This window comes from Macaca thibetana, chromosome 20 (assembly GCF_024542745.1).
Source record: "Macaca thibetana thibetana isolate TM-01 chromosome 20, ASM2454274v1, whole genome shotgun sequence".
Lineage (NCBI taxonomy): Eukaryota > Metazoa > Chordata > Mammalia > Primates > Cercopithecidae > Macaca > Macaca thibetana.
In genome coordinates this window covers 32,257,298-32,284,448 of record NC_065597.1, presented here as the reverse complement: position 1 = coordinate 32,284,448, position 27,151 = coordinate 32,257,298, and the positions used below count along the sequence as shown (strand labels likewise).

The 27,151-nt window shown below is 52.9% G+C and overlaps 2 protein-coding genes across 5 annotated transcripts in view; one reads left to right on the top strand and one right to left on the bottom strand.

The window, feature by feature from the left end:
• ZNF778 (zinc finger protein 778) overlaps positions 1 to 1,709 on the bottom strand; it is a 13,707-nt gene extending 11,998 nt beyond the window's left edge. For all 4 annotated transcript variants that reach the window (XM_050772641.1, XM_050772642.1, XM_050772639.1 and 1 more), the window contains exon 1: positions 1,505 to 1,709. The gene's annotated coding sequence lies outside the window, so the exon portion shown is untranslated. The remainder of the gene's footprint in view (positions 1 to 1,504) is intronic.
• A 19,538-nt stretch (positions 1,710 to 21,247) lies between these two features.
• On the top strand, positions 21,248 to 26,986 carry SLC22A31 (solute carrier family 22 member 31). Its single transcript, XM_050773183.1, has 9 exons — positions 21,248 to 21,663; positions 23,129 to 23,232; positions 23,378 to 23,532; positions 23,757 to 23,925; positions 24,136 to 24,281; positions 24,383 to 24,491; positions 24,598 to 24,812; positions 25,525 to 25,636; positions 26,441 to 26,986. Exons 1-9 carry the CDS (start codon positions 21,262 to 21,264, stop codon positions 26,745 to 26,747), a joined length of 1,719 nt encoding a protein of 572 aa, XP_050629140.1. The 5' UTR covers positions 21,248 to 21,261; the 3' UTR covers positions 26,748 to 26,986.
• The last annotated feature ends 165 nt before the right edge of the window (positions 26,987 to 27,151 follow it).

Sequence of the window (27,151 nt, the reverse complement as noted above, 5' to 3'; positions counted from 1 at the left end):
CCATCCTGGCTAACACGGTGAAATCCTGTCACTACTAAAAAATACAAAAAACTATCTGGGTGAGGTGGCGGACGCCTGTAGCCCCAGCTACCAGGGAAGTTGAGGCAGGAGAATGGCGTAAACCCGGGAGGCGGAGCTTGCAGTGAGCAGAGATCCGGTCACTGCACTCCAGCCTGGGCGACAGAGCAAGATTCCATCTCAAAAACAAAACAAAACAAAACAAAAAAAAAAACCTTGAATGGCTCTTAGTCCCCAAAATACCCAACAGTGCAGTGCTGGAACAAGGCTGACAATTCTAGATGTCACACAAAGTAGACAGTGGATGGCCTTATTGTTACTATTATTATTTTATTTCTTGAGACGGAGTTTCGCTCTTGTTGCCCAGGCTGAAGTGCAATGGCACGATCTCAGCTCATCGCAACCTCTGCCACCCCGGTTCAAGCGATTCTCCTGTCTCAGCCTCCAGACTAGCTGGGATTACAGGCATGTACCACCACGCCGGGCTAATTTTGTACTTTTAGTAGAGACGGGGTTTCTCCATGTTAGTCAGCCTGGTCTTGAACTCCCGACCACAGATGATCCACCCGCCTCGGCCTCCCAGAGTGCTGGGATTACAAGCCTGAGCCATTGCGCCCAGCGGACCTTATTATTTTTAATTATTTTTTTTTTGAGACGGAGTCTCGCTCTTGCCGCCCAGGCTGGAGTGAGTGGCATGATCTCGGCTCACTGCAATCTCCGCCTCCCGGGTTCCCGCCATTCTCCTGCCTCAGCCTCCCGTGTAGCTGGGACCACAGGCGCCCGCCACCACGTCCGGCTAGTTTTTTGTATTTTTAGTAGAGAGGGGATTTCACCGTGTTAGCCAGGATGGTCTCGATCTCCTGACCTCGTGATCTGCCCCCCTCGGCCTCCCAAAGTGCTGGGATTACAGGCGTGAGCCACTGCGCCCGGCCTATTTTTAACTTTCTTAGGTGAAATACTAGTATTGTGGTTTCAGTAGGACAATGTCCTTATCTTTGAGACGCTTTACCAAGTATTTAAAAGTTAAGTATCACGTGTGCAGTTTATTTTCAACTTAGTTATACTCAAATAATAGTTTATTTATTGGGGGAGAGAGAAAACATGGCCTAGTACTAAAAAGGAGGAAAACGACTGCAGTGGATATTCCTTGTAGTAGATGTTCACATTTTTATTAGATTCAGATTTTTTTAAAGCAAAACGTGAGAAAAAATAGTCGAAACACGCTGTTCACCGCGGATTCGATTACTCCAGGCCGGGCGGGATGACGGCCGCATCCCTCCTCCCCGGGGGCCGGGCCTGGAAGTCCCGCTGGTCCCCACAGGGTAACCTTCACCGGGAGCGGCACGCCCCGGGCGCTCAGGGGTCTACCTTACGCTTCGGTCCCAACACAAAGTGCCAGAAACCCAAAAAACGTCAAAGCCGAAGCCAGATTCTCACAGAAACACGCCCTCATCAAAGTGAAGGAAGCAGAAGGCCCCTCTCTCACCAGCTCCGCGGACAGGAGGCGCGGCCCGGGTCCACCGCGAGCGGCGGCGACTTTCCCTTCTAGAAGCGGTGCCGGGGGCGCGGGGCGGGCGGGCGACCACTCCCGGGCCAGGTCCCCCGCGGACGGCCCCGGGACACGTGCGGAACTCTGCGGCGCCGGGACGGTCTGCCCCAAGAACTGGCGCAGCGGTCGCACAGGAGGCGGCGGAGCCGTCGCACAGGAGGGGGCGGGGCAGGCGCCGGAAGAGGTGTCGGCGCGTCTCTGGCGTCACTTCCGCCTTCAGCGCCCGGGCCGAACCGTTGGTCTATGGCGCGGAGAGGTTGTAGTGTCTTCCGCGAGCGTGTGGGAGGGCCCCGTGGCGCCCTCCGGAACCGGGCTGGAGGCAGAGATAGTCCCGGAGGACCAGGCGGACGTAAGGATCAGGTCTCTGGACGCGACTGCGGGGCCGCAACAGACCAGGAGGGCGAGGTTGGGCGGGTACAGCCAGGAAGTGCTCGTCGCGAGCGCGGCCGGGATTCGGCCACAGCGAGAAGCCCTCGGGTGCCGAGAGTGCGCGGTCTCCTCTCGATCTCTGCAGGGAGTCACCGGCCCCGTTCCTTTCTATCCGCCTGAACATCACGCCGAACTCTTAACAGTTGATTCCATTGCATTTTCAATGCAGTATTTTTTTTTCTGTATATGTTCATATTTTTCCCTTCAAATATGCGTTTCTGTTGTTTTTCTCATGTACCGTAGGGGCCAGGAGCACCTATACTACGTTGCAAAATAGACTGATACCAGTTCTCCCAAGGTTCATTCAGAAATGTCACATGATTCCAGTAACAATACGAAAAGGTTTTTTTTTTTGAAGCCAGGTATATTGATCCTGGAGTTGACATGGAGGAACAAATGTCTCATAACGAAGATGACGTGGACAAAGCACAATGCCCGACAGATATGAAAACAGCCTCTGTCATTAAAACTGTGTGCTACTGACACATGAACACGAAACACAAATGGAATATCCAGACATCAACCCAGTAACATGGAAATTCGGTGCATAAACATAATTTCAGAGCAGTGGAACAAATATGCGGTTTATAATGAAAGGTGCTAAGACAAATGGTTAGCCGTCTGAGAAATGATGAAATTCATTCTGGACCTCACAGGGATAAACTCCAAACGGATCAGGAATCTAAATGTGAAAAACAAAACCACATGTGAGGAGTTCATGTGATTTCCTGGCTGATTAAGAAACAAGATGTGGGCCGGGCGCGGTGGCTCAAGCCTGTAATCCCAGCACTTTGGGAGGCCGAGACGGGCGGATCGTGAGGTCAGGAGATCAAGACCATCCTGGCTAACACGGTGAAACCCCGTCTCTACTGAAAAATACGAAAAAAACTAGCCGGGCGAGGTGGCGGGCGCCTCTAGTCCCAGCTACTCGGGAGGCTGAGGCAGGAGAATGGCGTGAACCCGGGAGGCGGAGCTTGCAGTGAGCTGAGATCCAGTCACTGCACTCCAGCCTGGGCGGCAGAGCGAGACTCCGTCTCAAAAAAAAAAAAAAAAAAAGAAACAAGATGTGCCCAGGAGGTGGCAGTGGCGCACAAGCTTTGACAGGTTGGGGGTGGGGAGTCACGCACCGTGAGATTATCCACAGGCTTCGAATTGGGGTTCACTATTCAGAAAAGAGAAGAAAATGGGCGGGGTGGGAGGGCGCAGAGAACTCCCAGAGAAGAAGGGGATCAGACAGGGGGAGGGCTCACATGACTAGATCACGTTTCTCAGCAGCCTGACAGGTGTCTGAGTCACAAAGCTCTGAAGGGCAGCAAGGACTTGCAGTCTTTGTAACCCCAGGATTTATCTTACCTATGGCTAGCAGATTCACGAAGTATACAAAGCAAGCACATGCTACATGGTTCAACACTATGCGTGTTTGGGATGTGTTTTATGTATTATTGATTTATTAATGTTGAGACAGTCTCTGTCATCCAGGCTGGAGTGCAGTGGCGCGATCTTGGCTCACTGCAACCTCTGCCTCCCAGGTTCCAACTATTCTCCTGCCTCAGTCTCCCAAGTAGCTGGGATTACAGGTGCCCACCTTGTAATTTTTAGTAGAGACGGGGTTTCACCATGTTGGCCAGGCTGGTCTCGAACTTCTGACCTCAGGTGATCCACCCGCCTTGGCCTCCCAGAGTGCTGGGATTACAGACGTGAGCCACCGTGGCAACTGCGCCTGACCTTGGGATATATTTTTGTTTTGGTTTGGTTTTGGTTTTGGTTTTTTTGAGATGTGAGTCTTGCTTTGTCGTCCAGGCTGTAGTGCAGGGGCACAGTCTTGGCTCACTGCAACCTCTGCCTCCCGGGTTCAAGCGATTCTCCTGCCGCAGCCCCCAGAGTAGCTGGGATTACAGGCACATGCCACCAAGCCCAGCTAATTTTTGTATTTTTAGTACAGGTCGGGTTTCTCCATGTTAGCCAGGATGGTCTTGATCTCTTGACCTCGTGATCCTCCTGCCTTGACCTCCCAAACTGCTGGGATTACAGGCGTGAGCCACCGCGCGGGTATGTTTTAAGTAATTGAATGTATTAAGTTTAGTACCAGCAGGCTATTGTGAATAATGTTGCTATGACCATCGTGTGCAAAAATATCCTGGATCCTTATTCTCAGCACTTTTGGATATATATGCAAAAGTGGAACGGCCGGGTCACATGATAATTCTGTCTGATGTTTTGAGCAACCACCGTTCTGTTTTCCAGAGCTGCTGCACCATTTTGCATTCCCATGAGCAGGTGCACAAGGTTCCAGCTTTACCACATCCAACCAACACTTACCTCCTATTTGATGGCCAAGAGCCATCACCACCGGGGTAACGTGATCTCACTGCGGCTTTTGTTTTCATTTTCCTAATATTGAGTTATGTAGACCATCTTTTCATGTTCTTATTGGCCATCTGTTATCGTCTTTATTACAAGTCCTTTTATGAATTAAATTGGTTTTGTTGTTATTCTTGAGTTATAGGAGTTCTTAGTAAACTGAATATTAATCCTTAATCCAACACGGTTTGCAAATATTTCCTCCCATTCTGTGGATTTTCTTTTCACTCTCATGATTGTCCTTTGATGTACAAAATTTGTAAAAAATTTTTTTTGAGACAGAGTCTTGCTGTGTCACCCAGGCTGGAGTGCAGTGGCCGGATCTCAGCTCATTGCAACTCTGCCTCCTGGTTTCACGCCATTCTCCTGCCTCAGCCTCCCAAGTAGCTGGGACTACAGGCGCCCGCCACCATGCCCGGCTAATTTTTTTTGTATTTTAGTAGAGACGGGGTTTCACCGTGTTAACCAGGATGGTCTCGATCTCCTGACCTCATGATCCGCCCGTCTCGGCCTCCCAAAGTGCTGGGATTACAGGCTTGAGCCACCGCGCCCGGCCAAAATTTGTAATATTGATGTAGTCCAATTCATCTAGTTTTCTTCAGTTGCCTGTGGGTGATTTCATAACCAAGAAATCATTTCCAATTCCAATGTCATGAAGTTTTTCCTCTATATTTTCTTCTAAGAGTTTTATACATTAGCACTTACATTTAGGTTTTTGATTCATTTTGAATTAATTTTTACATATGGTATAAAGTCAGGGTCCAGCTCCATTGTTCTGCATATAGATATGTAGTTTTCTCCAGCACCATTTCTCCCCCAGACTCTATTGAGGTATAACTGACAGATTTTTAAAAATCATACTTAAGCTGTGCAACATGATGATTTGATATATGCACGTGTTGTGAAATGACCATGATCAAACACATTTACACATCCATCCCCTCACCTAGGCACCTTCTTTTGAGTGTGTGGTGAAAATAGTTAAGATTTACTATCTTACCAAATTCCAATCATTATACAATATAGTATTATTAACTAAAATCTCCATGCTGTACATTACATCCCAGATCTTACTCATCCTTTAACTTAAAGTTTGTACCATTTGACCAACATCTCCCCATTCCTTCCACCAACCCCATCCTCTGGCACCTAACATTGTACTCTCTGCTTCTAGGAGTTCAGCTTGTTTGGATTCCATGTGAGGTGACATAGGATTTCCTTTCTTTAAAAAAAAAAAAAGGCTAAATAATGTGTGTGTGTGTGTGATAGTTTTGTTTTGTTTAGAGATAAGGTCTCACTCTGTTGCTTAGGCTGGAGAGAGTGCAGTGGCACAGTCATGGCTCACTGCAGCCTTGAACTCCTGGGCTCAATCATTCTCCTGCATCAGGATCCTCAGTAGCTGGGACTACAGGCATGCACCTCCACACCTGGCCTTCTTTTTCAAGATTGGTTTCGCTAATTGAACTCCACTGAGATTCCATATGCGTATTTTATTTTATTTTTTTATTTATGTTTTTTTTTTTCTTTTTTTTTTTGAGATGGAGTCTCGCTCTGTTGGCCAGGATGGAGTGCAGTGGCCGGATCTCAGCTCACTGCAAGCTCCACCTCCCAGGTTTACGCCATTCTCCAGCCTCAGCCTCCTGAGTAGCTGGGACTACAGGCGCCGCCACCTCGCCCGGCTAGGTTTTTTTTTTGTATTTTTTAGTAGAGACGGGGTTTCACCGTGTTAGCCAGGATGGTCTCGATCTCTTGACCTCGTGATCCACCCATCTCGGCCTCCCAAAGTGCTGGGATTACAGGCTTGAGCCACCGTGCCCAGCCTATTTATGTTTTTTGAGATGGAGTTTCACTCTGTTACCCAGGCTGGAGTGCAGTGGCGCTACCTTGGCTCACTACAACCTCCGCCTCCTGGGTTCAAGCGATTCTCCTGCCTCATCCACATAAGTAACTCAGATTACAGGCGTGTGACACCATGCCTGGCTAATTTTTGTATTATTAGTAGAGACAGGGTTTCGCCATGTTGGCCAGGCTGATCTCCTGACCTCAAGTGATCCACCATGTTGGCCAGGCTGTACTCCTGACCTCAAGTGATCCGCCTGCCTTGGCCTTCCAAAGAGCTGGGGTTATAGGCATGAGCCGCTGTGCCCTGCCTGTGCGTGGTATTTTAAAGCTAATTTTGGAAGTACTTCACCATCACTTCTGTCATACTCTGCTGGTCATACAGACCAACCCTACTCTGATGTGAGAGGACCACACAAAGGTATAAATCTCAGGAAGCAGGAATTATTGGGGCACATCATCCACCTGGAACAGAGAAGAATTTGGCAACATCCAACAAATCTACAGGCGCAATCCAGCAATGCTACTTGTCAACATTTTCCCTGAAGGCAAATCTCTTAACAATTCCAAAATGACTTAGATTACCAATTGCAGTCAAGTAGTCGGGTAGCTGAGTGTTGTACGGTGCCTCCAGCAGTGCAGTGCTATGCAGCTACGGAGATGATCTCCATGAGCTCCTATGGAGTGATTTCCAAGATACACCATTAAGTGAAAATGTAAACTGCAAAACAGTAGCTACAGTAGCAAACCTTTTCTTTAGAAAAATAGACTGGGCATGCTGGCTCACACCTGTAATCTCAGCACTTTGGGAGGTTGAGGTAGGCAGATCACTTGAGGTCAGGAGTTCGAGACCAGCCTGGCCAACATGGTGAAACGCCGTCTCTACCAAAAAATGCAAAAATTAGCTAGCCATGGTGGTGCGTGCCTGTAGTCCCAGCTACTCGGAAGGCTGAGGCAGGAGAATGGTGTGAACCTGGGAGGTGGGGGTTGCAGTGAGCCAAGATCGCACCACTGCACTCCAGACTGGGTGACAGAACGAGGCTACATCTCGAAAAAAACAATAAAAGGAAAATAGACAATAAAATATACAGGTATATTTATCTCTTCATGTTGAATACAAGGAAATACAGATAAGATTATTCAGAAAATAATAACCCAAAGGTTGAAAAGGATAGTAGGATGAGAATAAGGTGGAAAGGATGAGGACAGGGAAGATGTCCCCTGAAGATAACATTCTGTTCAGTTCTGATGTCCAAACCAAGTTATTTCTTTATATTCTTAATTTTAAAAAATCAACATAGGGCCAAGCACAGGGGCTCACGCCTGTAATCCCAGCACTTTGGGAGGCCAAGGCATGAGGATCACTTGGGGCCAGGAGTTCAAGACCAGCCTGGCCAACATGGCGTAACCCCATCTCTACTAACAATACAAAAAAAATTAGCTGGGCATGGTGGTGGGCACCTGTGATCCCAGCTACTCAGGAGGCTGAGATAGGAGAATTCCCTGAACGTGGGAGGCAGAGGTTGCAGTGAACTGAGATTGCACCACTGCACTCCAGCCTAGGTGACAGAATGAGACCCTGTCTCAAAAAAAAAAAAAAAAAAAAAAAAAGGCAACAAAACCCAACGTGGATAGAGGGACAACACAAAATATAATATGCACAGAAATAATCAAACTGAACTTGGTATAGAATGAGTAACAAAACCGTATAACAAGAAACACAGCAAAGACTGAGCTTGGCCGGGCGCGGTGGCTCAAGCCTGTAATCCCAGCACTTTGGGAGGCCGAGACGGGCGGATCACGAGGTCAGGAGATCGAGACCATCCTGGCTAACACAGTGAAACCCCGTCTCTACTAAAAAATAAAAAAAACTAGCGGGGCGAGGTGGCAGGCGCCTGTAGTCCCAGCTACTCGGGAGGCTGAGGCAGGAGCATGGCGTGAACCCGGGAGGCGGAGCTTGCAGTGAGCTGAGATCCGGCCACTGCACTCCAGCCTGGGCGACAGAGCAAGACTCTGTCTCAAAAAAAAAAAAAAAAAAGAAAGCAACACTGAACAAAACAATACTATTCAAGGACCTGTTCGATATTGTTTTGCTTAAAGTCCAAATTCCAAGACCCCCTGGACGGCATTAAGTGGGGACTCGACTGTGTTTTGGTCGTTACCATGCTATGGCTCCCACTCCCTCACCCTGCTCCCCTCCCTGTCCCGCTCTCTCTGCCCCAGTCTTCCCTCCTGGGACCTAGGGACAGAGCACTAACCTTTTCACTCCCGGACCCCACCCTGCCCAGGGTCTGTAGGTAATACATCTTTGAACGTGTTTCCTATTGCAGCAGTTGAATTTATGCCTTCCACCAGAAGGACCAGGGGGTGCCCAGGCTGCATTTTTCTGGAGACCCAGGGTGGCAGGGGGGATACAAGGGCAGGCTACCAGCACCAGAGCCATGGTCAGGCAGGCACAAGCTGGACACAGGTCAGACAAGAGCCACGGGCGTCTCTCAGCGTGAGCAAATTCCCCATGGGATGGACCCCAGATCGCAGGTTGGACAATGAGGCACTGGGCCTTCCACCATGTAAAAGCTGTGTCCCATCACAGGTGCATGGCAAACGCCATGTCCAGCCCAGGCCTCGGGCCTTCCACCATGTAAAAGCTGTGTCCCATCACAGGTGCATGGCAAACGCCATGTCCAGCCCAGGCCTCGGGCCTTCCACCATGTAAAAGCTGCGTCCCATCAAAGGTGCATGGCAAACGTCATGTCCAGCCCCTTTGGTTCCCATGAGCGCCAGGCTGCCAGCTGCCTGGCACTGGAGCCTAGTTTAGCCAAGGGCTCTCAAGACAGGGTGGAGGGAGTCCTCAGAGGCTGACACTCAGCACAACAGAGTGATAGGTGGCAGCCTGGCCCCAAACTGCAGCTTGTGTGTGAGTCACGACCACAGTGAAGGGCCTCAGTATGTGTTCCAGGTGACAGCAAGCGAGCGTACTCCGCTCATCTCTGCTGCTGAATACACCACCAAACCTGGACAGAACGCATGGAAAAGGACACTGAAGACTGAGAAGTAAACAGCAGCCAGGAGAACTGGGAAAATACCAAATTTTGAAGTTCTGCCAAGATGATGCAGGGCAGGTGTGCCCCAAATTTGGGCTTGGCCCAGGAGGGTTCTTGGCTTCACCCAGGAAAGAACGTACGGGTGAGCCTGGGGCAGGAGAAGGCAGGGTTACGGAGGCAGCCATGTATGGAGAGTGGCTGCTCCTTGCAAAGCAGGGCTATCCCACAGGCAGTGCATGCAGAGTAGCTGTAGATGGGCTATTGGCAGCTGTATTTATTTATTTATTTTATTTTTTATTTTTATTTTTATTTTTTTTGAGACAGAGTCTCGCTCTGTAGCCCAGGCTGGAGTGCAGTGGCTGGATCTCAGCTCACTGCAAGCTCTGCCTCCCGGGTTTACGCCATTCTCCTGCCTCAGCCTCCGGAGTAGCTGGGACTACAGATGCCCGCCACCTCGCCCGGCTAGTTTTTTGTATTTCTTAGTAGAGACGGGGTTTCACCGTGTTAGCCAGGATGGTCTCGATTTCCTGACCTCGTGATCCACCCGTCTCGGCCTCCCAAAGTGCTGGGATTACAGGCTTGAGCCACCGCGCCCGGCCTGCAGCTGTATTTATTTATTTTTTTGAGACAGTCTTGCTCTGTCGCCCAGGCTGGAGTGCACTGGTACGATCTTGGCTCACTGCAACCTTCACCTCCTGGTTCAAATGATTCTCCTACGTCAGCCTCCTGAGTAGCTGGGATTACAGGTGCCTGCCACCACGCCTGGCTAATTTTTGCATTTATAGTAGAGATGAGGTTTTGCTGTGTTGTTCGAGCTGGTCTCAAACTCCTGACCTCAAGTGACCCACATGCCTCAGCCTCCCAAAGTGCCTGGATTATAGGTGTGAGCCACCACACCCGGCTGGCAGCTGTATTTATACCCACTTTTAACTATATGCAAATTAAGGGACTTTTTAGAACTTTCTAGAGTTTCTGGAGTTTCCAGAACTACGTAAGGTAACTTTCGGTCATGTCCATGAGCATGTGGCCGTGGTAATTGGTCTTCTTTGGGTGTTTGGTCTTATTTCTTTTTTTTTTTTTTTGAGACGGAGTCTCGCTCTGTCGCCCAGGCTGGAGTGCAGTGGCACCATCTCGGCTCACTGAAACCTCCACCTCCCATGTTCAGGTGATTCTCCTGCTTCAGCCTCCTGAGTAGCTGGGATGAAAGGCATGGGCCACCACGCCTAATTTTTTTTTTCTTTCTGAGATGGAGTCTCACTCTGTCACCCAGGCTGGAGTGCAGTGGCGTGATCTGGGCTCACTGCAAGCTCCGCCTCTTGGGTTCACGCCATTCTCCTGCCTCAGCCTCCCGAGTAGCTGAGACTACAGGCGCCTGCCACCTCGCCCGGCTAATTTTTTGTACTTTTAGTAGAGACGGGGTTTCACCGTGTTAGCCAGGATGGTCTCGATCTCCTGACCTCATGATCTGCCCATCTCAGCCTCCCAAAGTGCTGGGATTACAGGCGTGAGCTGCTGCACCAGGCCTGGGTTTATTTCGTTCATTTGTTTAGTTTATGGGTACCCTTTTATTTATCAGCCAATTTGATAGCATGCTAGGCAGAACACACATCACATAAGCAAAGAAACCTTGGCCGGGCGCGGTGGCTCAAGCCTGTAATCCCAGCACTTTGGGAGGCCGAGGCGGGCGGATCACGAGGTCGGGAGATCGAGACCATCCTGGCTAACACGGTGAAACCCCGTCTCTACTAAAAAAATACAAAAAACTAGCCGGGCGAGGTGGTGGGCGCCTGTAGTCCCAGCTACTCGGGAGGCTGAGGCAGGAGAATGGCGTGAACCCAGGAGGCGGAGCTTGCAGTGAGCTGAGATCTGGCCACTGCACTCCAGCCTGGGCAACAGAGCAAGACTCTGTCTCAAAAAAAAAAAAAAAAAAAAGCAAAGAAACCTAAACAAGAGAGCTGGATCCAAGTTATTTACAAAATTGGGACCTCTCTCCCTGGCTAAACTTCGTTTGCTCTAATGGATGTTGCAGGACAGGTGAGGCTCCCTGCAGAGCCAAGTCCAAGCAACAGGCAGTGCACCCAGAGTGGCCACATGGAGGCTGCTGGCAGCTGTATTTACCCACTTTTAATTACACTCAAATTAAAGAGGTTATTTATTTTTTATTTTTTGAGACCAAAGCTCGCTCTGTTGCTCAGTCTGGAATGCACTGGTGGGATTTTGGCTCACTGCAGCCTCCGCCTCCCAGGTTCAGGAGATTTGCCTGCCTGGGTGCAGTGGCTCACGCCTGTAATCCCAGCACTTTGGGAGGCCAAGGCGGGGAGATCATGAGGTCAGGAGTTAGAGACCAGCCTGGCCAAGATGGTGAAACCCTGTCTCTACTAAAAATACAAAAATTACCTGGGCGTGATGGAGCATGCCTGTAATCCCAGCTACTCAGGAGCCTGAGGCAAGAGAATCACTTGAACCCAGGAGACGGAGGTTACAGTGAGCTGAGATTGCGGCACTGCACTCCAGCCTGGGTGACAGAGTGAGACTCCATCTAAAAACAAAACAAAACAAAAAAACAAAAACAGAAATATCTCAAATCAACTGAAAGAACCAGAAAGTAACAACCTAAACCCAAAGCTGGTAGAAATAAGAAAATAATAAAGATTAGAACAAAAATAACAGAAATGAAAAGTAGAGGACGAAACCAAAAGTTGATTTTTTGAAAAGATCAACAAAATTGACACACTTTTTGCCAGATAGACTACGAAAGAAAGAGAACACTCAGGTTACTAATAGCGGAAATCAAAGTGGGGACATTACTACTGAGTCTACAGAAATAAAAAAACTGTAAGAGAATATTATGAAAACATCGGCCACCAATTGTATAACTCAGATGAAATGAACACATTCCCAGACACACTAAACATACCAAGACTAAACCATGCAGAAGTTAGAAATCTGAGTGGGCCGGCCGGGCGCGGTGGCTCACGCCTGTAATCCCAGCTCTTTGGGAGGCCGAGACGGGAGGATCACGAGGTCAGGAGATCGAGACCATCCTGGCTAACATGGTGAAACCCCGTCTCTACTAAAAAATACAAAAAACTAGCTGGGTGAGGTGGCGGGCGCCTGTAGTCCCAGCTACTCGGGAGGCTGAGGCAGGAGCATGGCGTGAACCCGGGAGGCGGAGCTTGCAGTGAGCTGAGATCCGGCCACTGCACTCCAGCCTGGGTGACAGAGCAAGACTCCGTCTCAAAAAAAAAAAAAAAAAAAAAAAAAGGCCGGGCGCGGTGGCTCAAGCCTGTAATCCCAGCACTTTGGGAGGCCGAGACGGGCGGATCACGAGGTCAGGAGATCGAGACCATCCTGGCTAACACGGTGAAACCCCGTCTCTACTAAAAAATACAAAAAACTAGCCGGGCGAGGTGGCGGGCGCCTGTAGTCCCAGCTACTCGGGAGGCTGAGGCAGGAGAATGGCGTAAACCCGGGAGGTGGGGCTTGCGGTGAGCTGAGATCCGGCCACTGTACTCCAGCCTGGGCGACACAGCGAGACTCCGTCTCAAAAAAAAAGAAAAAAAAAAAATCTGAGTGGGCCTATAACTAGTATGGAAATAGAATCATTAGTCAAAATTCTGATAAAGAAAAGCCCTGGCTGGTGTGGTGGCTCACGCCTGTGATCCCATCTGTACGAAAAATACAAAAAAAAAAACGACCTGGGCATGGTGGCACACATTTATAGTCCCAGCTACTCAGGAGGCTGAGGCAGGAGAACTGCTTGAACCTGGGAGGCAGAAGTTACAGTGAGCCAAGATCGTGCCACTGCACTCCAGCCTGGGTGACAGAGTGAGACTCCATCTCAAAAAAAAAAAAAAAAAAAGAAAAAAGAAAAGAAAAGCTCTAGACCTGATGTCTTCACTAGTGAATTCTACCACATGATTAAAGATGATTTAATGTTAAAAAAAATTCTCAGCTGGGCATGGTGGCTCATGCCTGTAATCCCAGCACTTTGGAAGGCCAAGGCAGGTGGATCATGAGGTCAGGAGATCGAGACCATCCTGGCTAACACGGTGAAATCCCGTCTCTACTAAAAATACAAAAAATTAGCCAGGCGTGGTGGTGGGCACCGCTACTCCCAGCTACTCGGGAGGCTGAGGCAGGAGAATGGCGAGAACCCGGGAGGTAGAGCTTGCAGTGAGCCGAGATCGCGCCACTGCACTCCAGCCTGGGTGACAGAGCAAGACTCTGTCTCAAAAAAAAAAAAAAATCTCAAACACTTCCAAAACACTTAAGAGGAGGAAATACTTCTTAACTCTTTCTATGAAGCTTGCATTACTCTGACACCAAAGCGTGTCAGAGATATGATAAAAAAACTAGAGACTAATATCCCTAATGAACATTAACATAAAAACCAACAAAATAGGCCGGGTGCGGTGGCTCACGCCTGTAATCCCAGCACTTTAGGAGGCCGAGGTGGGTGGATCATGAGGTCAGGAGATCGAGACCATCCTGACAAACACGATGAAACCCCGTCTCTACCAAAAATACAAAAGATTAGCCAGGTGTGGTGGTGGATGCCTGTAGTCCCAACTACTTGGGAGGCTGAGGCAGGAGAATCGCTTGAACCCAGCAGGCTGAGATTGCAGTGAGCCGAGATCGTGCCACTGCACTCCAGCCTGGGAGAATGAGCGAGACTCTGTCTCAACCCCCCCAATCCCCCCCCAAAAAAACCAAAAAACCAACAAAATACTCACAAATTGAATTTAGCATTATACCGAACTGATTATATACCATGAATCCAAATGGGATTTATTCCTTGAATGCAAGGGTGGTTCTGCACATAAAAACTGATGAATGTAACAGACTGCATCAATAAATGAAGGGAAAAATGATCATCTCGATCGATGCACAAAAAGACTTTGGCAAAATTCAACATCTTTTTTAAAATAAATACACCCAACAAACTTGGAATTTGAAGGAAACTACCACAATATAATAAAAGTCATATATGAAAAACCCAAAGCAACCGTCTTACAGAATGGTGAAAGAATGAACTTCTCCTTTAAGATCGGGAAGGAGGCAAGGTTGCTGGCTTTCACCACTTGTATTCAACATAGTACTGGAAGTTCTGGCCAGAGCAATTAGGGAAGAAAATACAATAAAAATAACCCGCCGGGCGCGGTGGCTCAAGCCTGTAATCCCAGCACTTTGGGAGGCCGAGACGGGCGGATCACGAGGTCAGGAGATCGAGACCATCCTGGCTAACACGGTGAAACCCCGTCTCTACTAAAAAATACAAAAAAAAACTAGCCGGGCGAGGTGGCGGGCGCCTGTAGTCCCGGCTACTCGGGAGGCTGAGGCAGGAGAATGGCGGGAACCCGGGAGGCGGAGCTTGCAGTGAGCTTAGATCCGGCCACAGCACTCCAGCCTGGGTGACAGAGCGAGACTCCGTCTCAAAAAAAAAAAAAAAAAAAAAAAACCCAAATTGGGCTGTGTGTGGTGGCTCAAGCCTGTAATCCCAGCACTTTGGGAGGCCAAGGAGGGAGGATCATGAGGTCAGGAGATAGAGATCACCTTGGCTAACACAGTGAAACCCCGTCTCTACTAAAAATACAAAAAAAATAATTAGCCGGGTGTGGTGGCGGGCGCCTGTGGTCCCAGCTACTTGGGAGGCTGAGGCAGGAGAATGGCGTGAACCCAGGAGGTGGAGCTTGCAGTGAGCTGAGATCGTGCCACTGCACTCCAGCCTGGGCAACAGAGGAAGACTCCATCTCAAAAAAATAAATAAAATAAAATAAAAGTCACCCAAATTGGAAAGCAAGAAGTAAAATTATCTGTTTGCAGAGGATATGATCTTATATACAGGAAATCCTTGAAGATTACACACACAGACAAAATGTGTTGGAACCAATAAATGAACTCAGCAAAGTAGCAGGATACAATGTCAAAATGCAAAACCGGTGCATTTCTGTATACTATCAATGAACAATCTAAAAAAGCATTTACAAAAATAATTCTAGTTACAACAGCATCTTGGCTGGGTGTGATGGCTCACGCCTGTAATCCCAGCACTTTGGAAGGCCGAGGTGGGCGGGTCACCTGAGGTCAGGATTTCAAAACCTGGCCAACATAGTGAAACCCCATGTCTACTAAGAATACAGAAAAAGTAGCCAGGCATGGTGGCAGGCACCTGTAATCTCAGCTACTTGGGAAGCTGAGGCAGGAGAATTGCTTGAACCCGGGGGGCGGAGGCAGTGAGCCAAGATCATGCCACTGCACTCCAGCTTGGGTGACAGAGCAAGACTCGATCTCAAAAAATAAAAGAATAAAATACTGCCTTGGTGGATGGATCATGAGGTCAGGAGATCGAGACCATCCCGGCTAACACAGTGAAATCTTATCTCTAGTAAAAATATAAAAAATTAGCTGGGTGTGGTGGCACGTACCTATACTCCCAGCTACTCGGGAGGCTAAGGCAGGAGAATTGCTTGAACCCGGAAGGCAGAGGTTGCCGCGAGCCAAGATCACGCCACTGCACTCCAGCCTGGGTGACAGAGCGAGACTCCGTCTCAAAAAAAAAAGAAAAAATACTTAGTAACTAACTTAACCAGGGAGGTAAAAGAATTGTGCAGGCCGGGCGCGGTGGCTCAAGCCTGTAATCCCAGCACTTTGGGAGGCCGAGACGGGCGGATCACGAGGTCAGGAGATCAAGACCATCCTGGCGAACACGGTGAAACCCCGTCTCTACTAAAAAAAATACAAAAAACTAGCCGGGCGAGGTGGCGGGTGCCTGTAGTCCCAGCTACTCGGGAGGCTGAGGCAGGAGAATGGCGTAAACCCGGGAAGCGGAGCTTGCAGTGAGCTGAGATCTGGCCACTGCACTCCAGCCTGGACCACAAAGCGAGACTCCGTCTCAAAAAAAAAAAAAAAAAAAGAATTGTGCAATAGGCCAGGTGCGGTGGCTCAAGCCTGTAATCCCAGCACTTTGGGAGGCCGAGACAGGCGGATCACGAGGTCAGGAGATCGAGACCATCCTGGCTAACACGGTGAAACCCCGTCTCTACTAAGAAATACAAAAAACTAGCCGGGCGAGGTGGTGGGCGCCTGTAGTCCCAGCTACTCGGGAGGCTGAGGCCAGAGAATGGCGTGAACCCGGGAGGCGGAGCTTGCAGTGAGCTGAGATCTGGCCACTGCACTCTAGCCTGGGCTACAGAGCGAGACTCCGTCTCAAAAAAAAAAAAAAAGAAAAAAAGAATTGTGCAATAAAAATCTACAAAATGCTGGTGAAAAAAATTAAAGAAAGCATAAACAAATGAAAACACATCCCATGTTCATGCATTAGAAGAATTAATATTGTTAAAAATGTCAACACTGCCCATATAAATCTACAGATTCGATGCAATCAGTTTTGATTAATTCAAAACAGTATTAATTCTTCTATCAAAAGATTTTGATAGGGAATTCGTATCAAAGTCCCAGTGACATTGTTTTTACAGAAAAAGTCATTTAAAAATTCATATGGAACCTCGAGGAACCCCAAATAGTCAAAATATTTTTTAAAAAGAACAAAGCTGGAGGACTCACAATTTCTGATTTCAAAACTTACTTCAGGCTGGGCAAAGTGGTTCACACCTGTAATCCTAGCACTTTGGGAGGCTGAGGCGGGTGGATTGTCTGAGCTCAGGAGTTTGAGACCAGCTTGGGCAACACAGTGAAACCTCGTCTCTACTAAAATGCAAAAAATTAGCCGGGCTTGGCGGCACGTGCTTGTAGTCCCGGATACTCGGGAGGCTGAGGCAGGAGAATCGCTTGAACCCGGCAGGCGGAGGTTGCAGTGAGCCAGGATCGCACTGCTATACTCCAGCCTGAAGGACAGAGTGAGACTCTGTCTCCAAGAAAAAAAAAGAAAAATCTCACTTAAAATCTTCAGTAATTGGTTTGGGTGCGGTGGCTCACACCTGTAATCCCAGCACTTTGGAAGGCCGAGGCAGGTGGATTACCTGAGGTGGGGAGTTCGAGACCAGCCTGACCAACATGGAGAAACCCGGTCTCTATTAAAAATACAAAATTTAGGCCGGGCGCGGTGGCTCAAGCCTGTAATCCCAGCACTTTGGGAGGCCGAGACGGGTGGATCACGAGGTCAGGAGATCGAGACCATCCTGGCTAACACGGTGAAACCCCGTCTCTACTAAAAAATACAAAAAACTAGCTGGGTGAGGTGGCGGGCGCCTGTAGTCCCAGCTACTCGGGAGGCTGAGGCAGGAGAATGGCGCGAACCCGGGAGGCGGAGCTTGCAGTGAGCTGAGATCCGGCCACTGCACTCCAGCCTGGGCGACACAGTAAGACTCCATCTCAAAAAAAAAAAAAAAAAAAAAAAAATACAAAATTTAGCCAGGCGTGGTGGTGCATGCCTGTAATCCCAGCTACTTGGGAGGCTGAGGCAGGAGAATTGCTTGAACCTGGGAGGCAGATGTTGCAGCGAGCCGAGATCGCGCCATTGCACTCCAGCCTGGGCAACAAGAGCGAAACTCCGGCTCGAAAACAAACAAGGAAACAACGAGGAAAAACCAAAACGAAAATCTTCAGTAATCAAAACAGTGTAGTACTGGCATGAAGACAGCCATCTAGACCAATGGAATAGAATGGAGAACCTAGAAATGAACACTCCTAAATATGGTTGGATGATTTTTGACAAGGGTGCCAAGACCAGTCAATGAAAAAAGGAAAATGGTTTTTCAACAAATGGTGCTGGGGAAACTAAATATCTTCATGCAAAAGAATGCAGCTGTACTCTTACCTAACACCAGATACAAAAATTACCTAAAAATGGATCAAATACCTTAATGTAAGACCTTAACTTATTACACTCTTAGAAGCAAGCATAGGGCAAAAGCTTCATGACATGAGACCTGGCAATGATTTCCTGGATATGACACCCAAGGCACATGTAAGAAAAGGAAAAACATAGCCGGGCGTGGTGGCGGGCGCCTGTAGTCCCAGCTACTCGGGAGGCTGAGGCAAGAGAATGGCATAAACCCGGGAGGCGGAGCTTGCACTGAGCCGAGATCCGGCCACTGTACTCCAGCCTGGGCTACAGAGTGAGACTTCGTCTCAAAAAAAAAAAAAAAAAAAAAAAAAAAAAAAAGAAAAGGAAAAACAGATTGACCTTAATGAAACTGAAAACAAATTGTGCATCAAAAGACAATAGCAACACAGTAAAAGGGCTACTCACAGAATGGGAGAAAATGTTTGGAAATCATATATATAATAACGGAGTAATATATAGAACAAAGAGAGAACTGCTAATGCTCAATAATGACAACAACAAGGAACAGCCCAATTCAAAAATGGGCAAAGGACTTGGACAGATATTTCTCCAAAGAAGATATGCAAATGACCAATAAGAACATGAGAAGATGTTCAACATCGCTAATCATTAGGAAAAAGCAAACGAAAACTACAATGAAATGCCATCCCACATCTATTATTGGGATGACTACTATCAAAAAACCAGAAAATAACAGCGTGGGTGAGGATGGGGAGAAATCGGTATCCTGCTGCTAGAAATGCACAATAGTGCAGCCACTGTAGAAGCAGTATGGTAGGCCGGGCGCGGTGGCTCACGCCTGTAATCCCAGCACTTTGGGAGGCCGAGACGGGCGGATCACGAGGTCAGGAGATCGAGACCATCCTGGTTAACACGGTGAAACCCCGTCTCTACTAAAAAATACAAAAAACTAGCCGGGCGAGGTGGCGGCGCCTGTAGTCCCAGCACTGTGGGAGGCCAAGACGGGCGGATCACGAGGTCAGGAGATCAAGACCATCCTGGCTAACACAGGGAAACCCCGTCTCTACTAAAAATACAAAAAAAAAATTAGCCGGGCGAGGTGGCGGCGCCTGTGGTCCCAGCTACTCGGGAAGCTGAGGCAGGAGAATGGCGGGAACCCGGGAGGCGGAGCTTGCAGTGAGCTGAGATCGCGCCATTCACTCCAGCCTGGGCGACAGAGCGAGACTCCGTCTCAAAAAAAAAAAAGAAAAAAAAAAGGCAGTATGGTGATTCCCGAAACAGTTAAAAACAGAACTACCCTATGATTCAGCAATTCCATTTCTAGGTATATACATTGAAAATAATTCAAAGCAGCGTCTCAAGGAGATATTTATATTTCATGTTCATAACAGCATTATTCACAACTGTCAAAGGTGGAAGCAACCTGGTTTACAGAAACGATGAATGGGTAAGCCGAATGTGACATACCCATACAATGGAGTATTATTCTGCCTTTAAAAGGAAGGAAATTCTGACATATGGAAGGATATGAATGAATCTTGAGGACATTATGCCTAGTGAAATAAACCATTCACAAAAGAAAAATACCGTATTATAAGAGAGACTTAGCGTAGTCAAAATCCCAGACAGAACATAGAATGCTGGTTCCCCGGGGCCGGGGGGAGGAGCTATGGGGAGTTATTATTTAAGGGGCATCGAGTTTCTGTTTTACAGGTGAACAGAGTTAAGGAGCTGGATGGGGGTGATGGCTGCAGCATACTGTGAATGTATTTGATACCACTGAATTGCACACTTAAAATGGTTAAGATGATACGTTTTGTTGTGTTTTACCGCAATAAAATAACTGCAACAAAAGGAAAGATGGTTATTGGCAAGGATGGCGGGGAACGGGGACCCGCCTGTATTGCTGGTGGTGAAATCGAACCACCGCTGCGGAAAACCGTTCTGCGGTTTCACCAACAGTTCACCGCCTATGGCCCGGCTATTCCACGCCTGGACATACACCAAAGATAAATGGAAACGGGCACCCAAATACTTGCACGAAAATGTTCATCGTGTCACTGGACACAAAAGGCAAAAAGTAGACACAACCCACCGTCCATCAACAGAGGAAGACAGAAACGTGCGGGCTCCGTCCACGGAATATTATTCCCTCCTGAAAAGCACCGCGGGCCTGACCCCCGCTCCGCCGCGGACGGACCTTGAAGACGCGATTCTAAGCGGAAGACGCCGGAACACAACAGCCACAGCACGCAGGGCTGCACCGAGCGGAGGTCAGCACGGGCGGGGTCGCGGAGCGGGGGCTGCGGGGCCGGGAGGGCGCGGAGAGGGGCAGAGGCTGTTCCGGAGCCCGGGAAGGTGCAGGTCCCGCAGCGCTGCGGGGGCGGCGCCGAGCTGAGCCCTGCGACGCGGTGTCTGTGGCGTGAGTTCCACCTGGATCAGAGTGTGAGGACGCGAACGGCGCCCTGAACCGCAGGAACGTGCCCGTTCGAACTGTTCACGCGCGCGCAGAGCCCACTGACAGCAAAACCGGAGTCAGAAAGCTCAGGAGCGACCCACAGGATCCACCGCGATGCTTCTCGCCAATTTCCGCGAAAACCATCGGACTTGAAAACAAACGCGACCCACCTGGCTCTCGGAAGGGGCGAAGGATCCGGGCGAAAGGCGTCAGTTCTCCCTCGCTCGCCCCGTAGACGCCGCGCAGGCCCCGAGCTCCCGAGCGGCGGTTTCAGACCCCGCGGGTCACCTGGGAGCTCCTCCCGCAGAACCAGCCAAAAGCTCCCAGCGCCGAGGAGGGCGGGCGGCTTCCGTCTCCGACCTCGCCCCGCCCGCGCGGACGCCCCCGGCCCCACGCGGGGACCACCCCGGGACGCCCGCCGGACCCCGCGCGCCCGCGAGCAACCTGCGTGCACCTGCGCCCCGCGCGCACCTGAGCGCTCCCGGCCACGCCCCGGCCACGCCCCCCGGCTCCCACGTGCCTCCCTCACTGGGCCCCGCCCCCTCACTGTTCGGCCGCAAACCCCGCCCCTCAACCTCCCCGCCCCCTCAACCTCCCCGCCTACGCCCCAGATCGGGCCCCGCCCCTATCAGCCCCCGCCCATTCACGCCTTAGGCCCCGCCCTCACAGACCCCGCCCACTCCCCGCCTCCGCAGGACTCGAGCCCCGCCCCTTAAGGCCTCGCCTCAAAGCCCCGCCCCAGCAGCCCGCCCGGGTCCAGGCCCCGTCCCGCCCCGAGCGCAGCTCGCGGCCGATGGAGCAGGAGGCGCGGGTGCTGAGAGCTGCGGGCGGCTTCGGCCGGGCCCGGCGCCTGCTGGCCGCCGCCTCGTGGGTACCCTGCATAGTGCTGGGGCTAGCGCTGAGCTCCGAGGCGCTGCTCACCGCTCAGCCCGGGCACCACTGCCGGCCGGACCCTGCGCTGTTGCCCCCCGCGCTGCGCGCCCTGCGCGGACCCGCGCTGCTGGACGCCGCCATCCCGCGCCTGGGGCCCACGCGCACCCCGAGCCCCTGCCTGCTCCTGCGCTACCCCGATCCCGCGCCCCGCACCTGCCCTGGCCCGCGCCCCGTGCCCGCGCCCAATGGCACCCGGCCCTGCACACGCGGCTGGCTCTACGCGCTGCCCGCCGCCGGCCTCCTACAAAGCCCGGTCACCCAGGTGCGCCCCCGTCCCTGCTGCCCCGCGGCCCTCCCAGCCCCCAGACCGCCGAGGCCCTGGGTGTCCTTTCTCCATCCTCCCTGGCGCCTCTGACCCCGGTCCCCCGGCCGTCCTCCTGGGCTCCCCGCTCCGGGGCGGCCCGACGGTGCCGCAGACGCGCGCGCACGGGCCAGGCCCGCGGAGAGGCTGCTCCCAGGGGCCGGGAGGGGGCTGAATCTGGGCCTGGGGGCTGCCAGGCGCGGGGCGGCCTGGGGCTCAGGAGGACTGGAGCTGACGGCGAGGGCGGCCCGCACCGGTGGGGGAGCAGGGCCTGGAATCTGCCTCACGACCACCAGCGTCTGGAGCAGACCGTGGCTTTGGGCTGGCTTGCCAAGGCAGAGTCTGCTCGGAGGGACTGAGGTGCTCAGCACAGACTAGGAAAGGTGGGCTTCCCATCGGCGAGGAGCGCGGAGGCTGGGCTGGAGGCAGCATTGCCTGAAGGGAAACGTTGACGGTCTGCGTGAGAAGAGATGGGGAGGCGGGGGGCAGGGACCCCCAGGCCCCTTTCATCCCTTTCCACGCTGGGGCTGAGACCTGCCCACCGCTGCGGCAGCCTTTACCCCGCGGCCCCCACCCCCCACCTGGGAGGACTGGCCCCATTGTGGAAACTGGGACGGGGTTGCCACATCTCCGCAAGGGCTGCCTGGGGCCCTGGAACCCGCCGGGCTTCTCTCTCCAACCCGCTCGCTCCCACCTCCCACCTGCCCTCCTGTTTGGCTCCTGGATCCAGGAATGCCCCATCAGCTTTCACAAAACGTCAGGTTTGAAAGTAAAATCTCGGGCATAGCACAGCCCCCAGCAGTAGATTAAGCTTGGCAAGAAGACCCAGGAACTGGAAGGGGTGGGGGGAGGTGCAGAGCTGAGGTCAAGGGTCAAGGGCCTCACCGGGAAATGCAGCTGAGCACAGCTCTCCAGCGGCTGCCCGAGTCCCTCTTGAAATGGGCAGGGCAGGGAGGGTGTGGGCACCAGCGCAGGTGCTGGGGCTCATTTCTTAGGCCTGCGTCATGGCTATGACCCTTGGCCGAGTGGAATGGGGGCTGTGTCTCTGACGCCACCATGGCCGTCCCTTGGGTCCCTCGGAATAGGAGGTGGAAACAGGTCGGACAAGATTCAGCCCCACGTTGGGGCGAGAGCAATGGTGTGGAGAAGTGGGGAGGCCCTATCTAGGGACAGGCAGAAAACTTAGGGTGGGCAGATCCCCCAGACCCCTTTGCAGGGAGTGCCAGAGTCCAGAGAGGCTGCTGTGTGACTTGGACCAAGCCCCTTGTCCTCTCATGCCTCAGTTTCCCCTTCTCTCCACGGACGGATTGAGCAGGACATGGAGGGCCCCTTCCCGTAGCCATTCTGGGACTCCTTGCACCTGTTCCTGGCGAGGAGACAGGGGAGGGTCCTGAGCTGGCCTCCACGTGGCTGCTGTTCCCCACAGTGGAACCTCGTGTGTGGAGAGGGCTGGAAGGTCCCGCTGGAGCAGGTGAGCCACCTCCTGGGCTGGCTGCTGGGCTGTGTCGTCCTGGGAGCAGGCTGTGACCGGTGAGGCCCCTTCTCTTTTCCTGCTGCCCAGTAGCCCTCCCCTCCACCTGCTCTCAGTGTTCAGCTAGACCTGGTGCTGCCAGGATGAAGGTTGGACCCTGGATTATCCTGACACTGTCCAAGCATGTCCCCCACTGCCCACCAGGTTTGGCCGCCGGACAGTTTTTGTGGCCTCCCTGATGCTGGCCACAGGCCTGGGGGCCAGTGAGGCCCTGGCTGCCAGCTTCCCTACCCTGCTGGTCCTGCGCCTACTCCACGGGGGCACATTGGCAGGGGCCCTCCTCGCCCTGTACCTGGCTCGTGAGTACCATGGGGGCTGCTGTTACTGGGGGAGGGGCAGTGGGTGGCCCGCAGGCCTCTGAGGCTCCCTTGCCGAGCGCCCTGAGCTGCAGGGACAGTGAGCAGTGAGTCCCCCTTGGGCATCCCGCTCCTGGGCAGGTCACCGATAGGGTCACCGCAGTTCCCCATGGAACTGTTCCATTCCTCCCCAAGGCCTCCACCTCGGCCTGTCTGTGTCTGCCCAGGCCTGGAGTTGTGTGACCCTCCGCACCGCCTGGCCTTCTCCATGGGGGCTGGCCTTTTCTCGGTGGCAGGCACCCTGCTGCTGCCCGGCCTGGCTGCGCTTGTGCAGGACTGGCGTCTTCTGCAGGGGCTGGGCGCCCTGATGAGTGGACTTTTGCTGCTCTTTTGGGGGTAAGTGTGGTGGGAGCTGGGACAGCAGCCCCCATGGGGGCTGAGTGTGTAATTTCCCTCCCACACCAGGTAAGTGGCTGGGTCACAGGGTCACAGAGAACCACAGTGATGTCCTGCCCCAAGCCTAGGGGTAGGGTGGGGGCCCTGGCCTCTGCCTCTCCTTCCAGGAGGAGGTGGAGGGAGCCGTGGGCATCCTCACCAACCCTGCAGGTTCCCGGCCCTGTTCCCTGAGTCTCCCTGCTGGCTGCTGGCCACAGATCAGGTAGCTCGAGCCAGAAAGATCCTATGGCACTTTGCAGAAGCCAGCGGCGTGGACCCCGAGGACAGGTCCTTGGAGGAGAGCTCCCTGGTTACAGGTCAGGCGCCTACCAGGGAGGAGGGAGATTCGGGTACTGGAGGAGGGCTTTGGAGAGGCACTGCTCCTCACCCCCCTCCCCTCACGTCTCTGTGACTACAGAGCTGGCCATGCTGTCTGCGGGGAGCCCCCAGCCCCAGTACCAATCCCCACTGGGGCTCCTGCGCACCCAAGTCACCTGGAGAAATGGACTTATCTTGGGCTTCAGCTCGTGAGTTGAGGAAGGGCTGGGGTCCTGCACATTCCCCTGGGGGTGGGTGTGTGGTCCCCAGAGTCCCCAGCTCTGGCTGGGCCCATCGCTTTGCCCTCTCTCCCAGGCTGGTTGGTGAAGGCATCAGAGCCAGCTTCCGCCGCAGCCTGGCACCTCAGGTGCCGACCTTCTACCTGCCCTACTTCCTGGAGGCTGGCCTGGAGGCGGCAGCCTTGGTCTTCCTGCTCCTGACCGCAGATCGCTGTGGACGCCGCCCCGTCCTGCTGCTGGGCACCATGGCCACAGGCCTGGCATCCCTGCTGCTCCTCGCCGGGGCCCAGTGTGAGCTTGGGGCCCCGCAGGCCATACAGGGGCCATTGTGTTTGGGCTGAGGGTCTGCCCCACCAGGGGGCCAGAGTGCTGACGGGGGAGCAGGCTGGGGCGGCGGCCCAAGGCCAGCTGCTGTTTGTTTTCCTCTGATCCTTTTGGAAGGTCCAAAAGGATCTTTTGTGACTGGTCTAAAGGAAGGAGCCTGTCTGAGCCTAAAACACCTGCCCCAGCTACAGAATGCAGCATAGGCATGAGAGGTCGGGAGACCAGGCTGGGTAAAGCTCTTCCCAGAGTTCCAGGTGGCCGAGGCCGGCCATGGGCTGGCGTTGGAGGGCCCATATACTCAGGGCCGGCCACATGGTGTGTGGAGCTGGGTGCAAAATGAAATACAGGCCTTGCTTCCAAAGTATTCAAGATTTTAGGATGGTTCTCGAAATTGCGAAGACAGTGGACAGCACAGCAGTAGCTGAGCGCAGGCTTGGGTGGAGGTGGTCGGTGTGGCTGTGACTTGAGGTCAGGATTCTAATATCCTTAGAATCCAAGCCAGGCTGGAATCAGGCTGCAGAGGACAGGTTCCCCTGCCAGGTTTCTCAGAGGGGCTGGAGAAGGAGGCCTGGGAAGTGGGTCGCCAGACAAGCAGTATGGTTTTCTGGGGAGGGGCCTTGAGTGGCCAGGGTGGAAGGCCTTGGGGGAAAGGCTGGGAACCCCTATCCTTTGTCCTCAGATCTGCCAGGCTGGACCATGCTGTCCCTCTCTGTCCTGGGGCTCCTGGCTTCCAGGGCTGTGTCTGCACTCAGCAGCCTCTTTGCAGCTGAGGTCTTCCCCACGGTGATCAGGTGAGCTTCAGGGCTGCCCGGCCACACAGCAGGGTCCAGGGCTCCCCCTGGGGAGGAGGGCCCAGGTGGACAGGAGGCCCTGTCCCCACACCCCACTCAGGTTCCTGTCTGTGATTCCTCCATCCAGTAAGGACTCGGGGTGAAGCGCTGGAGCCCCCTGCTCCTGGATGGCGGGGGCCACTGCCCGCAGAAGGCTCTGGGCAGATGACTCAGGAACTGGGAAGGGGAGGGAAGGCCGTGCAGGCCTGAAGCGGGGTGTGCAGCCTGGGCGTGAGATGAGGAAGCCTCCAGCAATGGCAGAATTCCAGGGGAAACCATCACTTTCCAATCTTTTTTTTTTTTTTTGAGATGGAGTCTCGCTCTGTCGCCAGGCTGGAGTGCTGCAACCTCCAACTCTGGTCCAAGCGATTCTCCTGCCTCAGCCTCCCGAGTAGCTGGGATTACAGGCACGCGCCACCATGTGCAGCTAATTTTTGTATTTTTAGTAGAGATAGGGTTTCACCATGATAGCCAGGATGGTCTCGATCTCCTGATCTCGTGATCCACCCACCTCGGCCTCCCAAAGTGCTGGGATTACAGGCGTGAGCCACCGCGCCTGGCCACTTTCTAGTCTTATAATGAACAGAGGAAAAAGTGCTCCAGGACGGGAAAGAGGCTTTCCCAAAACAATTTTTCAAATTATCCTCAGCCAGCAAACCTTAGGCTCTGCGGAGGCCGGGCCTTCCTGCCGCTCACTCTGGAGTCATGTGCATGTCCCCAGATCTGTTGCCCCACCAGCTGCCCCCAACGCACTCTCTCCCACAGGGGGGCCGGGCTGGGCCTGGTGCTGGGGGCCGGGTTCCTGGGCCAGGCAGCTGACCCCCTGGATGCCCTGCACGACCGACGCGGCTTCTTTCTGCAACACGTCGTCTTCGCCTCCCTTGCTGTCCTCGCCCTGCTGTGTGTCCTGCTGCTGCCTGAGAGCCGAGGCCGAGGGCTGCCGCAGTCCCTGCAGGACGCCGACCGCCTGCGTCGCTCCCCACTCCTGCGGGGCTGCCCCCGCCAGGACCACCTGCCCCTGCTGTCGCCCTCCGACTCCTGCTGGGCCGGCCACACCCCCCAGCAGCGCTAGTCCTGCCTGGTGGCCCTGGGAGCCAGAATGGGACCGAGGTCAAGGCCTGGAGCATGACTGAGTACCCCAGACATCTGGTCCAGGGGAGACACATTCGCCTCAGAAGCCCGTGTCTCAGTGCAGGTGGAGCCATGGGGACAGCATGAAGGTGTCCTCAGCCAGGCCCCAGGCACTGGGAGGCCCTGGGTCTCCTCCCTGGCCACACCCAGCAGGTGTGGAGGATAAAGGCTTCCATGGAACTGGTTCCCTGGTTTTTCCCTCCGGCCACACCTGGGGCCTGGAGGGGCCTCACCTGTGCCTGCTCCCCACCTCTGGGCTCACTAGTGAGGAGCCAGGGTGTCAGCAGCTGCTCCATAGCCCCTGTCCAGGTAGTGGCAGCCCCCGGTCGCCCCCTGCCCCAGCCA

Bases quoted from the DNA above. Each gene is read 5' to 3' on its own strand.
- SLC22A31 (XM_050773183.1), top strand. From the start codon at position 21,262: ATGGAGCAGGAGGCGCGGGTGCTGAGAGCTGCGGGCGGCTTCGGCCGG. The intron at 23,533-23,756 runs GTGAGTACCATG...GTGTCTGCCCAG, and splicing joins CCTCGCCCTGTACCTGGCTC to GCCTGGAGTTGTGTGACCCT. The intron at 24,282-24,382 runs GTCAGGCGCCTA...CTGTGACTACAG, and splicing joins GGAGAGCTCCCTGGTTACAG to AGCTGGCCATGCTGTCTGCG.